Genomic DNA, 17323 nt, shown 5'->3' on the forward strand with positions numbered 1-17323 from the left:
GAACAACTTCGAGCTGCTCATTGGACAGCACTTATATTTAGCCTAGAAAACCTGTTCAATATCATTTTTCACCCATGTTCAGTGGCTGCTGGAATCGGAATAACACGTCTACTCAACGTCTACCCATTCGGAAATTCCAATGAAGAGTCAAAAAAATGAATTACCTGTTAAGATTTATTACCACAATCACAACGTTTGAGTAAAGATTTGTTGTGTTGATTAGTATAAATAAAAGAGAAATCACTCGTCTAAGATTACTTTTGTCCCACCTTTCCCAGTGTGGTGTCGGTCCTTGGATCAGCTGTTATGTTCTGCACGGAAACGATCGTTTCATTGATAGCCGTCTGCAACTTTCGTAAATTTTGAATCTGCAACAATCGCAATATTCGAGCAGCCCTCTCAAGATCCGGTTCCTTCTCGAAGCCCATGCCAGTGCCTTCGCCAATTGGGAACGGCTTTCCAGTTATTATGGGCTCCTTCAACGTCTCCTTATTAAACATAGTAGATATTACTCGACCAGCTGCTCTCAAAGAAACCAAGTGATCCGGATGATAGGCGATGCCTAACTTCTCCGATAATTTTCGAGATCCCTGCTCAAAATCCGGGCTGTGGACTAAAATAATAGCGCTAGTAATCAAACTTTCAATAAATAACATTAGCACAAGACGAACTTACAATCAAGATTGTCGAACGGATTGGTAGACTTTATCTCTGGTGCAGCCGTAGCTTTCTTCTCTTCCTCCAATTTTCGCGCAGCGGAAATTTCACGGTATCGATCGGCGTTGTCCGAGTATTCCAATTTGATTGCATACAGAAACAGCCAAGTAAGTTCTTCAGACCTGGACTTCAGATCCGTTGGAAATTTCAAATCTTGTTTGTACTTATCATAAGCTGGATCCCACTCGCTAGCAGAGGCTACCTTTCTCAGATTCGCGCGATCTTCGATGGTGTAGTGCCGTATTTTTTGGTCCTCCAACCAGAGAACAATGTTGCGAAATTCCTTGGGATCTGTTTATTGGAAAAATAACTTGAAACATATTTGAATGATCGGAAAAACGGAAACGATTACCATCAATATTAATGCCTCCCTGGGCAGGATATTCCAATGCAGCTAAATATCGCTCAAACATTGCAGTTCGATAAAATGTTGGAAGTTTCAGAAAAAGCCGGATAAATGACGAAGACTCGAGACCGCTGTCGCTGTGGCTGTACTGATGACTGTTGATGAGGGGAGGGCAGTACACTGAACAAAAGTATCCACCCTTTTTTGAATGAAACGTCATTCAGTCTTTTACGAAACAAACGATTCCTTTAATTGAATGACAAAACCAGGGGGGGAGTAAGCCTGTCATCCACGAACAAATCAAGCCTACCTAAGATGTATTATCCGGGCCTCGCCGCTTGGGAAAGGCGGGCCACCCTGGGCCACCCCGCTTGGCAAGTGTAACATTTTTCGAACTGGAATCTTGAAGGATATTGGTTAACCTACACTACTGCTGACTAACGAAAAAAATGTGGGATTGTTTATTTACATTTGCTTCATACTACATGCAGAGGAGGCGCGATGCACCGCATATTACCCCTCTGGACAAAACCGATCGAATGATTTTATAATAGACGAATCCAAGTAAAAATAAGAAGAAGACATACGACGGTGTTAACTTTGACAGATCCTACAGCACAGCATAGGAAGATCATTTTAAAATGCTTATAATAAATTCTAGACAAAATATAATTAAAATCTGATTGAAGTATGATACGGAAAAAGTTCCGAACTGTGTGATAGATACATTTTTTGAAAATATTCAAAAAATTGAGATTAGCTTCCGAATATGTAATTCAGAACTTTTTCCGTATCGTACATCAATCAGATTTTAATTACATTTTGTCTAGAATTTATTATAGACATTTTAAAATGATCTTCCTATGCTGTGCTGTAGGATCTGTCAAAGTTAACACCGTCGTGTGTCTTCTTCTTATTTTTACTTGGATTCGTCTATCAAGCGGAAGTTATTTTTGTTCACCTAAAAAATGAAATGTTTTTGTTTCTCTTCATTATTTCATTCACATTCGAAAAGGTGAAAACTACGTATAATTGTCATCAAAAACCGGAATGATTTTTTTCCGTCATTGCCCCATTGAGAAAATCATTCTATTTTAGAGTTGTTTTCGTTTAACTGTCACCTCAGCTATGCCCTTGAAAATTTGATTAGAAAAACCATAAAAGTGAATGGCGACTCGTGCCGTGTGTTTTGAAAAACCATTTCATTCGCATTGTGTCGAAGTTATTCCGTTTAAACTCTAGTGTTTAGTGTATTTCAAGTGTTAATATGACATCCGTTCATCCATTGCGGATTTTCGATGAGAAATTCAACTATATCTACAAAATCTGCTTGCAGATCAGCTTACCGCCGGACGTTGCTTTCACATTATGTGGTAAGAGTTTTCTTGTTTATTGAAATATAAGTATAATGGATATTAATTTTTATTATAGATAAAAATTTCCCGGCCGAGAGTTTTGGTACGCTTACTGTATCAGAGTGGGAAGCAGTGTTAGCTGGTACCGTGTTGAGTGGGACTGGACAGGAGGTGTTTCGACGAATTTCTCAATGGAAAACTGATCAGGTACTTATAAGCACACTTTTTCAGCATTGTTTATAAAGAATAAATTTTCTTGTTTTTTCAATAATATAGGCAATTGGTCCGAATGAGAGCTGCATTCCACCGTTGGAACCGAGTATGTACATGTTTCAGCTTGAACCCTCAGACATACAGCCAGATGAACCCTCAGACATACAGCAATTCTCCGGTACCATGAATACCCCGTGCATCGAATCCAATGATGCGGATCCGAGAAAACTGTCCGAGAAGACTGGCGGTGATAATTGCCCCACAGGTGGGGCGACAAGTGGGATGATGTGTAAGGTTGAACCACACTGTGCCACCAAAGTACTCTTTAATGGGTAAAAAAGTACCCATTATGAAGTAAAATAGTTCAACTCATTAAAAGAGTAAGCAGCGTTTACTCATTAATGAGTAAACCGCATAAACGTCAAAACCAGGAGTATTTTTTACCCATTACGCGATTTTCAAAAATTGTGGAATGGGTAAAAATTATGCATTTTAAATTCAATTTTCATGCTTAGTAATTGGAAGAGGAAGTTTGATATAAATGATATTTAGTAGTAAAGTAAAACTATCGAAATCAATGAAGAAAATTTAATTTATTATAATGTTCATTATTTGTCACTTTTTTTTAAAGCACTACAGCGGGTGACCGATACACAAACATTATATTCAATAGTATACATATGCGTATTACTGCGAATCCTGCGAACGCCTTCCATGTTCCTTGTCTTCCTCTGAGGTGCCTCGCCCTTGTGAGAAAGTAACATATCGAATCGGGCGAGTCCAGTAAGCAGGATCTAATCGCAGCTGAAATTGAATCCGAAATCAAAACAGAACATATTTTAACAAATTTATTTGAGGCTTACCCTTTCGAGATGACTTCCGAGATGCTTCTGCAAAACTACCCGATCCTTAACACCACCCGAGTCCCCGAAAAGGCCTCGAACCGTCACTTACGAGTGCAGTTCATTTTAGAAGAGGGCACATGCTGACGCAGATCCCGCTCGGGAGAAGCTTATTCCGCTTCGATAGCAGCCGGAGATTTGATGATGCAAGAGATATCACTTGAACAACCAGCATATCCCCGATGACATAAGCTTTGCATTCTCCATTCGAAAGTCTTCACCAAATACTGCAGCGGAATCAAAATCACGATGAAGGCCAATTTATTTCCTGTTCAATAACACAATTTGAAAGGATTCACAATTTACTGAATATAAATTATCAAAAGGAATATGAATAAAACTTACCTTTCAGTTTAATTTCCACAAAACAAATTTTCGCTGCGCTTCCACATCAAGTGCGTAACGTTTTCATTGCGCGTCAACTAAATTTTCACCCATTAATGGGTTAATATTCGGAGGTGTAAAATGGGCATAATTTACTCATAACAAGAAATTAAAAAATATCCATTATTTTGACAACTCCATATGTCGTCAAATAATGTGTATTTTTACCACATTAATGAGTAATGTCGAGTTCACAGTGCACTCGGTTCCGATACCGACAGAAATTGTAGAAGTGTGACAGTTAGCAACACTATTCAAAAATATGAAATTTGTTACAACATGATGGAAGCTGATTTCGAAAAGCAAATTGACGAACAGAATTCAAACGATTTCGCGAGTACAGCTACGAATGTGCAACAGGAAGCTTATTCCGAGAAGCAAATTGACGAACTCGATTCAGACGGCCTCGTGAGCGACGGCACGGATGATAAACAGGATAGTGGTGAGAAAGGCAAGCTAGCGGTAAACATAAGTGGTGTAACCAAGCTATCGGATGTGTCCAATAACATGGGAATTTCAGCTGCTGGTGCAATAAGCCCGCTATTATATGAGCAACAAGATGCATCGGCCGTTGGGGTAAGTAGTAGCGTATTTACTTATTCTATATTCCTCAATTCGTCGACCTAAGTTGATTTCATACAACATTTAGGTAATCACCTTATGTACTAGAAAGACAAAAAATAGAAAATGTTACTTGAAATTAATTAATAAATTATAATTCTTTCTTATTTCAACAGGTTTCCTCAGGTGTCCTTAAGCCAACAATCGATCTCCAACCTCAGTTTGCCAACACTCCATTTTTTTCACCAGACGATCTGAGTCATCTACTGGCCAAATCGGATGTCGGACAAGCCATTATCCAGAACAGCTTGAAAGGACCGTTATCGAAGGATAGCAAGAAGGAATTAGCTGGCATCATAGCAAATCACCATCTTTCCTGTCACTCTGCTGGGAATAACGTAGCATTATGTCGGCTACCGAAGGCGGTGCTTGAGAACTACGTGAATTGTGTGAAGCTGCGATTCCCAGCCGAGAACAATGATATGGTATAAAAATTGTGTATTGGTATCCATATATGAAAAATAACTATAATTATACTTCAGCTAATGTACTACATCCCGGCTACGCCTCCGGAGAGAAAGAATCCAGGAGGATCGATATATCAGGCTTATAAGCGTCTGAAAAGCGTGAAACGTGATCGAGAGCGACGAGAACTTCAGCATACGGCAAAACTAGTTGCTAAAGAAAACAACGCTAACCCTCATGAAGCTGAACAGTCTGAAGCAAACAGGTGGCTTGCTCTCAATAATGCCCCTTGGGACACAGTGATGAAAATGTGGAAAATGACAGAAACATGTCGATTTGAAGATACAAAGACGCTGAAACCTGTTGAGATTATTGCGAAGTATCGTCATTACGCAGCTCCACTTGGATATCAATTGGTAAGTAAGGGACCGTACACTAATTACGCAAGCAAATTTTCTGGGTTTTTCAACACCCCCTCCCCCCATGTAAGATTTTTCCCAAACAAATATATTTTTTTAATTTTATATTCAGCGTAGAAAAGAACAGACCCCCCTCCCCCATAATTGCTTACGTAATTAGTGTACGACCCCTAACCAAAATAATTTTTCCCAAGTATCAGTTTATATAACTTGAACCTCGATTTGTACTACCTGTAGCCGAATATTTCTGCTATATGAATGGGAAACCTAGAAAACATAGTACAGATATTTAGTTGCAGAATACCACACATTCACAAACAACACCCAATTGTTTGTGGATTTCTCCACGGTCTTCTTCTTCTTCAATGGCTCAACACTCCAATTGGAACTTGGCCTGCTTTTCAACTTTGTATTCTATTATCATTTCCTCAGTTATTTGATGGAAGCTTTTGTATGCCCGCCATTGCATGAGCAGCTAGTGGCTAGTACAATGGAGTGGCTAGTACAATGGATATATACTATGCCCAGGAAGTCGAAAATATACTAGACCTAACCGAGAATAGAACTAACAATCTCCGGATTGGCATTCCTACGCCTTTGATTGCAAGGCTATTGGAGAACCGTGGTCATTGTTCAATTAAACCCTTTCGGGACGGATGGGTCATATATGCCCAGCGTTTTAGATTGGCTGTGTAAAATCACAGAATAGAGCTGGGCCCTCGCTTTCTTCAGCAAAGTTGTTTATCAGGATGTTGGCTTTACAGTGTGACTAAACCCTGAAGACTTAAATATCCGAAACCTTGGGAAGATTTCGCTTCTGCACAGAAAGAAAAACCATAAGTAAAATTAAAAAACCATTGGTTAAAATAAAAAGTTCCATTGGTTTTTTTTCGATGAGAGTTGCTTATGTTCAAAATAAAAGTACGCATACTTTTGCGATAACCATATCTTAAAAGCTGCATACCATTCTGAAATTAAAAGTTTAAACATTTCGAAACAAAATTGTTCGACTGTCAAATTTAAAATGTTTCACTGTGGAAAATATAGTGGTGTACACCCTACCTTTTTCACCTTTTTTCTGAAATTAAATTAAGTCGGTATGAAGTTTATGAATTTTATTATTTTAAGTATTTCTTTATTAAATAGTGCAAGCTCTCATTCGCCAAGACGGCTGAAAAAATCCATGCATTCGTCGGGGTTCGCAGAGTAGTGTTCTTTATATAATGCACGATGATGTTTTCGTCGGACACAAATGGGTACCGGAACTACATATTATCTGTAAAAAAATAGCAAAAACCTTCCATAAATCGAGCCATAAATGCTCTGATATCGAACAGCAAAAGCAGCGCCTAACTTCGGTCGCGGCCTTCGAAGCACCGGAGTTGGTCACATTGAAAACAATATAGAAAATGAACTTTTAAATGAAGAAAATACTTCAACAAAAACCAATTTCATTTTTATTTTTAAAGAAACGAAGCACTTTTTAAGCGGAAAGTGCAAAACTTTCTATGGCACCATGTTTGTTTTTTGTGTGTGAGAGCATGCAAATTAATCTGAAATATTTGAGTCCTATACCGCATTGTATGATAATTTTGAATACTCCATGAGGTATAGCCATCTTGAACTTTAAGTCAAAATTTTCAGAAATACGAGTTTTTCAAGGTACTCCAAAACGTTCTCGACCCAATCCAGGTCAATAGGAATTTACGCATTATGTAAACTGAATTTTCTTGAATACGAGATGTTCAAGGTACTCCAAAACGCTCTCGAGTTCAGCCCACATTATCTACCAAGGCTTTTGTAATGCCCTCGTCGTCGGTATATAATCAATCCAGTTCAATAAGCATATGCGCATCATATAAACTGATTTTCCTTGAATACGAGATGTTCAAGGTACTCCAAAACGTTCAGGAGTTCAGCCCATGGTATCTATCAGATCAACCAAGGCTTTTGGAATGTCCTTGTCGTCGGTATATACCCAATTCAGGTCAATAAGCATTTGCGCATTATGTAAACTGAATTTTCTTGAATACGAGATGTTCAAGGTACTCCAAAACGTTTTCGAGTTCAGCCCACGTGATCTACCAGATCAACCAAGGCTGTTGGAATGTCCTCATCGTCGGTATATACCCAATCCGGTTCAATAAGCATATGCGCATCATGTAATCTGAATTTTCTTAAATACGAGATGTTCAAGGTACTCCAAAACGTTCTCGAGTTCAGCCCACGTTATCTACCAGATCAACCAAGGCTTTTGGAATGTCCTCGTCGTCGGTATATACCCAATCTAGTTCAAAAAGCATATGCGCATCATGTAAACTGAATTTTCTTGAATACGAGATGTTCAAGGTACTCCAAAACATTCTCGAGTTCAGCCCACGTTATCTACCAGATCAACCAAGGCTTTTGTAATGCCCTCGTCGTCGGTATATACCCAATCCAGTTCAATAAGCATATGCGCATCATATAAACTGATTTTCTTTGAATACGAGATGTTCAAAACGTTCAAAACGTTCAGGAGCTCAGCCCATGGTATCTATCAGATCAACCAAGGCTTTTGGAATGTCCTTGTCGTCGGTATATACCCAATTCAGGTCAATAAGCATTTGCGCATTATGTAAACTGAATTTTCTTGAATACGAGATGTTCAAGGTACTCCAAAACGTTCTGGAGTTCAGCCCATGGTATCTTTAAGATCAACCAAGGCCTTTTGAATGTCCTTGACGTCGGTATATACCCAATCTAGTTCAATAAGCATTTGCGCATTACGTAAACTGATTTTTTTTTGAATACGAGATGTTCAAGGTACTCCAAACTGCGGACAGAGTCAAAACGATTGTCATACCCCATCCAGAACGAAAAATGAAGATTGAAAAAGTAAGAGGGAAGAAAGAAGAAGGAGAAAGATGGAAATAAAGACTAATTTTACATTTTTCAAATCTCACTCATCACTTCTCACTCCTCACTTATTACTTTTCACTTCTTACTTCCATCTTTTCATTCTCACTTCTCAATTTACACACTTCGCCGTCTTGGTTGTCATTTCTCTATTCACTTCCTACTTCTCATGTCAATTTTCTCAATTTTCACTTTCCAGTTTCCAATTTTCGCTCTTCTCTTCTCATTTCTCTCTTCGCATTTTTATTTTCTTACTTCTCACTTTTCCTTTTTTTCTTCTCATTTCCCTACTCACGTCGGGAATTAGCAGCTGCATTGCTTTTCAGGAGGGTGAAACGCCTGTCATCCGTGGTACAATGGCACTCTACCCAACATCGTTTTTGGTACTTCTGTTTTTGGTACCCAGTTTGTGGGTAGTATACCCGAATTCAGCGCTCATTATGGATAATTGGTTCATACGCAGTTAGTGCTAATTATCGGCAATTAACTTCTCCTGGCAAAACTTGCAATTAGTTGAGGTATTTACATCGAGCCTTTTGTGTTTGTATGGCTTCCCTTCCGAAGTTTTGTTATCATGAATTAAACGAAATTAAAACAAAAACATTGTACGCCATATTGAATGAATGACGGGTAGGCGTATTAGCCTTCTCTTCAGTCCGATGTTGCTTTTAGTTCAGAAATAAAAAAAAATGTCGGCAGGAAGGTCCAAAATGTGTAGGGGTCCAAATCAAGTTGGTTACCCTACCTAACTTGCGCTTTTCTTTCTACCTTCGCATAAATATGTGTCTGCATGACTAAATGCATTTTTATTTCATTTTCTCAGATTGATCAAGACTACAATTCGCTTGGATTTGTCGAAGGAATTCATAAATGGACAGAACTGGTGAAGAAATTAAAACCGTACTTTATTCTCAAAGTACATGACCAGTTCTCCGCCGCTATACTTGAATACATGAGTCACGATGGAGCTACTGAAGGTACGATATAATATCATCAAGAATGTCATTTTATAGCTAATACTTGTTTGTTCACTCATATTTTAGACACACTTGTATGTTGTACGCTGATGCTACTGAACTGCTGTGTGAAACCATGTAAGATCAACAAAAATATTCGGCCAACGATTCTCTCTGCTCAAGAAGATACATTGTTGTTTGCCGAAAACCTGGAAAGTGGCGTGGACAATATCCGTAAACTTCTCGAAACGTATGCAGCACAAGGAGTTGCTGCTCACCCAAAAATTTTGGCAATTGGTTCTAGTTACAGAAAGATTACTGGAGAGTTCCATGTGATATTTAATCGTGTTCAGTACAAAGTTGATTCAGCTGCTCGTGCGGTAGATATTGTGATTAAGATGTGCAGTGTTATGAACCAACCATTTTCTAAGGTTTCAAAACTCGTGTGGTACACTATTGAGGAAGTCCTGTATGATATTCGTGCACCCGCTCAATACAAAGAAATCGAATCCATCAAAAAACTTCTGAAATGAGTAATTCAGTGAAGTGCTTCTATGCAGGATGCCAACATATGTTCACACGAGTAAATGATTATATCACACACCTAAAATCACATGACCTAGAAAAGCCACTCCGATTAGTATGTACATTTATCAATTGCCTTCAAAAATTTACAACAATGTATAGATTCAGCCGGCATCTTAAAACTCATCTACCATTAGAGAGAAGTAGTATGGAATACGAGATAAACAACGAAACGACCAATATCCAACATGCATCACCAAGCAATTCAGAAGAGGTAAGTAGTAAAATCACTCAATTGTATATATAAATTATAATATAAAATTATATAATATATAAATTTTTATTATATAAAATATATAATTTTTTTTTAAATTTTAGCGTTGCACTTATCCAGTGGAAAATAATGCTGTATCAGTATACCCAACAAATCCAGTTCCTGATATTCTGAAGGGTATTGAACAGAGAGCACTCAGCTTCATACTCAATTTGCATAAACGAAGAAACTTCACACGGAAGGACGTTATAGAAATACAAGGAGAAATTAAAACGCTATACTCATACCTGGAGCAGCTTATTCGCTCATGTGCACCGACATCTTTAGATCCGCAGACACAATATGTATTCGACCTACTGTTAAGAAAAATGTCTACTCTATTTGACTTTATCGATACCGAGCATAAGCTATTCAGGTACCTGACCGATTTAGATCTTATGAGAAAGCCTCAGTTATTTATGATACATAGAGACAAAATTACCGACGTTCATGAATGTAACGAACCCATTGAAAGCAAACTGTCTTATCTAGTTTTGATGGATATTGAATTTCAAATAAGAAAATATCTTGAGAGCGAAAATGTATTTGAACAAATGCAACGAAATACAGAAAGCCTGATAGGAAAATCAAATCTCTGTCATTTTGTCAATGGGTCAACATATAGCAGCTTCAAAGCTAAATATCCAGATAAAATAATCATACCAGTGTTTTTATATTCAGACGAGTTCGAAATTAATGACCCACTTAGTTCTCATGTGAAGAAACATTGTATTTGTGGTCTTTATTATGGATTTCCCACACTTCCTGAGCAGTTCAGAGCTAGGCTATGTAATGTATTTGTAGCAGGTGCGATCAAAAAGGTAGATATGGCAGAACATGGTGTTGAAAGATTTTTGACCCATGTGATCGATAAGTTTAGAGACTTGGAGTTAAATGGAATTAAAATCAATGTGAAAGGCGAAGAACATCGTGTATACATGGTACTAGCGCTAGTGCAGGGAGATAACTTAGGTATTCATCAAATTTTGAAATTTTCGGGTTCATTTACAGCTAATTACTATTGTAGGTTTTGTCGAAGATCTAAAGCTCTGCTATCAATGGACGATAAAGAATACCCTGGCGATCTCCGAACCATTGAAAACTATAATACAGATGTTCTTCTTAAACAGTCTGAAAGTGGATTAGTAGCAAATTCCATATTCAATAATCTACCTTCTTTCCACGTGGTGGAAAATCTGTACGCAGATATCATGCACGACTTGTACAGCACAGGCGTCTGTTATTATGGATTTGTAGAGATAATCAACTATTGCGTTTTCAGAAAAAAATACTGTACAGTTGATCAGTTGAATAGACGTCGTAAATATCTGAACAATTATAGGCTAGAAGAAGGATTATCTAGAATGCCTGATTTAGAAGAAACTTCTAAGAAATCGATTACATTGAAAATGACAGCTAATGAAATGTATACATTCAGTAACTATTTTTCATTTATTCTGGGACCATTTTTCCTATTGATGATCCAGTTTGGGAATATGCAATTATACTAATTAAATTATTGGATATCATAAATTTACCGGCTTTTACTCTGGGTGACTTGGAAAAATTGAATAGCTTAGTTAGCCAACATCATAAATTATACACATCGCTCTTTCAGAAAAATCTAAAGCCAAAACAACATTTTTTGAATCACTATTCGACGATTATCAAACGTAGTGGGCCATTAAAAAAAATAAGTTGTTTTCGATATGAGGCCCGTCATCGCGACTTCAAGCAATACTTTGATAATACCTCTTCAAGGAAAAATCCGTGTTACACGATGTGTGTTAAGGCCGGAATATTTTTTACTTATGATTTAGTTAATAACAGCTTCCTAAAACCAAACACGTTTGCTGAATTTATTAATGGAACATGGAATGAGAAAACCTATTTCAATGCCCTAAACACTACTTTTGCCTTAAATCCTTTTGAAGCTATTCAATCAACTGAGTCACTGAAGTATAAAAGTATTATATATAAAGTGGGACATTTTTTAACCGTCACGTATGAATCAATAGTAGAAGCTTATCAAATTATCGACATCGTAAAATACAAAAATGAGTATTATTTTATAGTCAATCAATGGTCTCTAGAACTTTTTTCAGAACACTATCAGGCTTTCGAGATAGGTATCAATCTAAATATCGTATCAATGATAGGCGTAGATATAATCGATGGGCCACCTTTTGCGCTAGAGCGGGTAGAAAACAAATTAATGTTCAGACAAAAACGATATGCTTTTGAAGATGTTGATTAAACTATATGTGTAATAAGTCCAAATAAAAATGTTGTTTTAAAAAAAAAACATGTTTAAACAAAGAATTTATTGTAGCACACGTTAATTGAAAAGCCAAGAAAAATATTAAACATTCATTTAATTCGTAAATTTTGATTAATAATAATTAGCCATGAAATTATACAAAAATTAATTAACAAATTGTATCACGAGTATGCACAAAGTTTCATTACAAACTATAACATGGATGTTTAATATCAAGTTTTCTTGTGCATTTGAATCCAAAATCCCTATTTCTCAGTACTGGACATCGAACAAAGTTCATTTTAAAACTATCTACTTTTCAATCACATCCCGAATAATAAATAAATCAGCTTCTAGATGAATCTCATTCACAACATTGTTTGTTTTGATTTTGAACTGAATGATTTTAATTCGAATTTTCAATGACATTCATCTATCTAATTTTAATTTCATCAAATATTACATTGAATGATCGGCATTTCAGAATCATCTGATTATAGTTATGGGGTTTGGGTGAGGCAAATATCATTCAGTAACAGATGGATGTTCTGGTTCAGTGTAGGGCACTGAAGCCCGGCCGGGTGACTGAAGCGGAGCAAAATGCATGTTTTGCTTTTTGCGAACTGTCAGTAGTCAGTCCAACAACCATGCGGCGTTACATTTTGATCGCGTTATGGATGTAAACGCATGTAACGGTGTTGTGCAGGGTCGGCCGGCCGTCAAACATTTTCTTTTGAAATTTAATGTTTCCACAGAGAACAGACGTTGAAGCTGCATTCGCTATGCTGCGTATATCTTAGACAGCCCGCATAACTACAAACTGTACATGGATATTTTCCCGTGCGGTCGACAACAGTATCCTTTATTTGGTAATCTAGTCCTTTGTACAGTCATACATCAATTACCATCATTGCTTGCCCGAGTAATGCTACGTTTTGACAGGGAAAGTGAATTGAACAACTCAGTTGAATTCAATTTGGCTTGCCAAAAGTAGAACATGTTCAACTTTCATTTCGTTCAAGTTCGATTCAAACGAATTGCTCAATTCACTTGCCTTATTAACTTAGCAAAGTGACAGGAGGAGAGGGGGGGTCTCGTCTTGTGTTACGTCCAACAAAAAAATACCTTATTACATTTTAGAAACAATTTGATTAGCTAAAAATATTTTAATTTGCTGTTGAGGGAGTTAATTCCCACTGAATTTCTTGAAAAATTAGGCTTCCATAATTTTGAATGACCCCACACTTGAGTGGTCCTATATTTTTAACCAAAAGTATATCGCTCTAAATATAACATCTGAGGCTTGAGAGTGGATTTTTTTTTCAAATTGTTACTTGTCATTTGACATCAGCCATTTGAATTAGGCTTTCAGCGATCGTGTACGTACACGCACGTTTCACTCACACTTTTACTCGGTTTGTTTGCAACCACGAGCAGCTGTCACGGCAAAATCAAATGGGATTGTTTGCAACCACGAACCTGCGTTCGTGTTGGTGAGAAATGTCGGCGAGACCCTAATGACATATTGCTGCAAGAAATCTGCTGGATAGGACAGAAAGTGTGGAAAAGTGGGCATCGAACGGCTACCTTCTACCAAAGCTGTGGCACCACCAACGAGCTGGGAACCGGCTTCATAGTTTTGGACAAGATGCGCCAACGCGTGATTTGATGGCAGCCAATCAACGCAAGGATGTGCAAGCTGAGGATAAAAGGCCGTTTCTTCAACTATAGCATCATCAACGTGCACTGCCCACACGAAGGGAGACCCGACGACGAGAAAGAAGCAATCTATGCATATCTGGAGCAGACATACGATGGATGCCCACTGCGGGACGTCAAAATTGTCATCGGTGACATGAACGCTCAGGTAGGAAGGGAGGAAATGTATAAACCGGTCATCGGACCGGATAGTCTGCATACCGTATCGAACGACAACGGCCAACGATGCATAAACTTTGCAGCCTCCCGAGGAATGGTAGTCCGAAGCACTTTTTCCCCCGCAAGAATATCCACAAGGCCACATGGAAATCACCTAATCAAGTAACGGAAAACCAAATCGACCACGACCAAATTGAACGTCCACACCTCGTTGCAGCATGTCTGCGTTCAAAACTCTCGACGGTTTCCTTCACGCAACGGTGTCGTCCACCGCGGCTCAATATTGAGCGGTTACAAGACAGTAGACTAGCACAAGACTACGCGTAGCAGCTGGAAGTGGCACTCCCAACGGAAGAGCAGCTAGGCGCAGCGTCTCTTGAAGATGGCTGAAGAGATATTCGATCCGCCATTGGAAGCACCGCAACCGCTGCACTAGGCACGGTTCCCCCGGATCAGAGAAACGACTGGTATGACGGCGAATGTGAGCAGTTAGTTGAAGAGAATAATGCAGCATGGGCGGATTGCTGCAACACCGCACGAGGGCGAACGAGGCACGATACAAACGGGCGCGGAACGGACAAAACTCAATTTTCCGAAAGAAAAAGCGCCAGCAGGATCGAGACCGTGAAGAGACGGAGCAACTGTACCGCGCTAATAACGCACGAAAGTTCTATGAGGGCCACGTGCCACAGCCCGATATGTGTAAGGACATAAACGGGAACCTTCTTACAAACGAGCGTGAGGTGATCCAAAGGTGGCGGCAGCACTACGAAGGGCACCTGATTGGCGATGTGGCAGACAACGGTGGCGGTATGGCAATGAACCTAGGAGCACGCGTGCAGGACATGCGACTTCCGGCTCCGAATCTCCAGGAAATCCAGAATGAGATCGGCCGACTGAAAAACAACAAAGCCCCTGGAGTTGAACAACTACCAGGAGAGCTGTTTAAACACGGTGATGATGCACTGGCTAGAGCGCTGCACTGGGTAATTACCAAGGTTTGGGAGGATGAGGTTCTGCCGCAGGAGTGGATGGAAGGTGTCGTGTGTCCCATCTACAAAAAAGGCGATAAGTTGGATAGTAGCAATTACCGCCCAATCACAGTGCTGAACGCCGCCTACAAGGTACTCCAACTAACACTAATTGCAAGAGAGTTCGTGGGGCGGTACCAGGCGGGATTTATGGGTGAACGCTCTGCCACAGATCAGGTGTTCGCCGTACGTCAGGTATTGCAGAAATGCCGCGAATACAACGTGCCCCCACATCATATAATTATCGACTTCAAAGCCGCGTATGATACATACAATCGATCACGACCTGCTCTGGCAGCTAATGCACGAAAACGGATTTCCGGAAGGCCACGATGGATCTGGTGATGTGCATAGTTCAAGTTTCAGGGGCATTCTCGAGTCCCTTCGAAACGCGCAGAGGGTTACGGCAAGGTGATGGTCTTTCGTGTCTGCTATTCAACGTCCCTTTGGAGGTATTAGGCAGGAATTGACATGAGTGGTACGATTTTCACGTCCGTCCAGTTATTTGGTTTCGCCGACGACATTGATATTATGGTACGTAACTTTGAGAGGATGGAGGAAGCTTACATCAGACTGAAAAGCGAATCTAAACGGATAGTCATCAACACGTCGAAGACGAAGTACATAATAGGAAGAGGCTCAAGAAAGGACAACGTAAGCCACCCACCACGAGTTTGTATTGGTGGTGACGAAATGGAGTTTGTTGAAGAATTCGTATACTTGGGCTCACTGGTGACCTCCGATAACGATACCAGCAGAGAAATTCGGAGACGCATCATGGCAGAAAATCGTACGTACTTTGGACTCCGCAAAATGCTCCGATCGAATAGAGTTCACCGCCGTACCAAATTGACTAGCTACAAAACGCTTATTAGACCGGTAGTTGTCTACAAACACGAGACCTGGACGATGCTCGTGGAGAACCAACGCCCACTGGGAGTTTTCGAAAGAAAAGTGCTGCGTACCATCTATGGTGGGGTGCAGATGACGGATGGTACGTGGAGGAGGCGAATGAACCACGAGTTGCATCAGCTTTTGGGAGAACCATCCATCGTTAACACCGCGAAAATTGGAAGACTACGATCGACAACGATTCGACGGGAACAAGAAGGCGAAGTGCACAGCTCGCAAAGTGGACCTGCAACCTGCAGCCATGGAGAAGCTGAATGGAGAGGACTTGTATGCACTGCACAGGCCACTCCGGCCTTAATCTGAAAATAAAATAAAAAGGACATAACGACATACTTTTAAATGACCAGTACAAAGTTTTACACAACGGCACGATTCAAGATGATTGACACGAGTGGCACGATTTTCACGAATTCCATTCAGCTAATTTGATTTCGTCGACGACATTGATATTATGGCACGTAACTTTGAGAAGATGGAAGGAGCCTCCATAAGATTGAATAGGGAAGCGGATTGGACTAGCCACCAACACGTCGAAGACGAAGTACATAATAGAAAGAAGTTCAAGAGAAGACAATGTAAGCTACATGTATTCGCGAGCATGCTTCAAGTCCTAGTGTCGACCATCCGGCGCGACAGAAGGTTTGCGCAAGCCCAATAAGCATGTTGTAAAACCAATCATAACGAACGACATAAAGAGATAATACGACTCTATATCAACAGCAACGACATAAGCGACGCATCACGATTGGGAACATGAAACATCCAAGCAAATTCGACTTCGTAGCGCTGAAAGTGTGGAAAAGTGGGCATCGAGAGGCTACCTTCTACCTAAGTTGTAGCAACACCAACGAGCTCTGAACTAGTTTCATAGTGCTGGGTAATATGTGCCAACGCGTGATTGGGTGGCAGTCAATTACCGCAATGGTCGATGGTGATGGTCGAATGATACGATATTTACGAAGTGATGAAAGTTACGATATTTACGAAGTCCGATTAGCTATTTGGTTTTGCCGACGATATTGATATTATAGCTCGCAATTTTGAGAAGATGGAGAAAGCCTACAACAGACTGCAGAGGGCAGTTAAGCAGATTGGACTAGTCATCAACACGTTGAAGACAAAGTATGTGAAGTACGCACCACGAGTTTATATCGGTGGTGACGAAATCGAGGTGGTTGAGAAATTCGT

At 39.6% G+C, this 17323-nt stretch overlaps 3 protein-coding genes and 1 long non-coding RNA gene across 4 annotated transcripts; 2 read left to right on the forward strand and 2 right to left on the reverse strand.

The window, feature by feature from the left end:
* Positions 1–160: 160 nt before the first annotated feature.
* On the reverse strand, positions 161–12921 carry LOC134227048 (RNA transcription, translation and transport factor protein). The gene is made up of 4 exons (XM_062708259.1): positions 12873–12921; positions 1070–1238; positions 676–1008; positions 161–613 (listed from the first exon to the last, which is right to left on the reverse strand). Exons 1-4 carry the CDS (start codon positions 12918–12920, stop codon positions 255–257), a joined length of 909 nt encoding a protein of 302 aa, XP_062564243.1. The 5' UTR covers position 12921; the 3' UTR covers positions 161–254.
* On the forward strand, positions 2324–3127 carry LOC134227856 (uncharacterized). The gene is made up of 4 exons (XM_062709540.1): positions 2324–2436; positions 2495–2625; positions 2695–2896; positions 3063–3127. The coding sequence occupies exons 1-4, from the start codon at positions 2331–2333 to the stop codon at positions 3125–3127; spliced, it is 504 nt and encodes a 167-aa protein (XP_062565524.1). The 5' UTR covers positions 2324–2330.
* Positions 3280–4110, reverse strand: LOC134224868 (uncharacterized). Its single transcript, XR_009983087.1, has 3 exons — positions 3879–4110; positions 3495–3801; positions 3280–3435 (listed from the first exon to the last, which is right to left on the reverse strand). It is a non-coding gene; the product is annotated as an uncharacterized LOC134224868 (long non-coding RNA).
* LOC134223453 (uncharacterized) lies at positions 4250–10745 on the forward strand. The gene is made up of 6 exons (XM_062702596.1): positions 4250–4493; positions 4655–4963; positions 5021–5359; positions 9084–9237; positions 9304–10015; positions 10120–10745. Exons 1-5 carry the CDS (start codon positions 4425–4427, stop codon positions 9747–9749), a joined length of 1317 nt encoding a protein of 438 aa, XP_062558580.1. The 5' UTR covers positions 4250–4424; the 3' UTR covers positions 9750–10015; positions 10120–10745.
* Positions 12922–17323: the final 4402 nt, after the last annotated feature.

Source organism: Armigeres subalbatus, chromosome 3 (genome assembly GCF_024139115.2).
Source record: "Armigeres subalbatus isolate Guangzhou_Male chromosome 3, GZ_Asu_2, whole genome shotgun sequence".
In the NCBI taxonomy this organism is placed as follows: Eukaryota; Metazoa; Arthropoda; class Insecta; order Diptera; family Culicidae; genus Armigeres; species Armigeres subalbatus.

Coding starts and splice junctions, on each gene's coding strand:
- LOC134227856 (XM_062709540.1), top strand. CDS start 2,331: ATGACATCCGTTCATCCATTGCGGATTTTCGATGAGAAATTCAACTAT. Junction 2,437..2,494: donor CGTTGCTTTCACATTATGTG/GTAAGAGTTTTC, acceptor TTTTTATTATAG/ATAAAAATTTCCCGGCCGAG. Junction 2,897..3,062: donor CGGTGATAATTGCCCCACAG/GTGGGGCGACAA, acceptor CGTCAAAACCAG/GAGTATTTTTTACCCATTAC.
- LOC134223453 (XM_062702596.1), top strand. CDS start 4,425: ATGGGAATTTCAGCTGCTGGTGCAATAAGCCCGCTATTATATGAGCAA. Junction 4,494..4,654: donor AAGATGCATCGGCCGTTGGG/GTAAGTAGTAGC, acceptor TTATTTCAACAG/GTTTCCTCAGGTGTCCTTAA. Junction 5,360..9,083: donor CTCCACTTGGATATCAATTG/GTAAGTAAGGGA, acceptor TCATTTTCTCAG/ATTGATCAAGACTACAATTC.
- LOC134227048 (XM_062708259.1), bottom strand. CDS start 12,920: ATGCATTTTGCTCCGCTTCAGTCACCCGGCCGGGCTTCAGTGCCCTAC. Junction 1,239..12,872: donor GCCGGGCTTCAGTGCCCTAC/ACTGAACCAGAA, acceptor TGTTCAGTGTAC/TGCCCTCCCCTCATCAACAG. Junction 614..675: donor TCCGTTCGACAATCTTGATT/GTAAGTTCGTCT, acceptor CTATTATTTTAG/TCCACAGCCCGGATTTTGAG.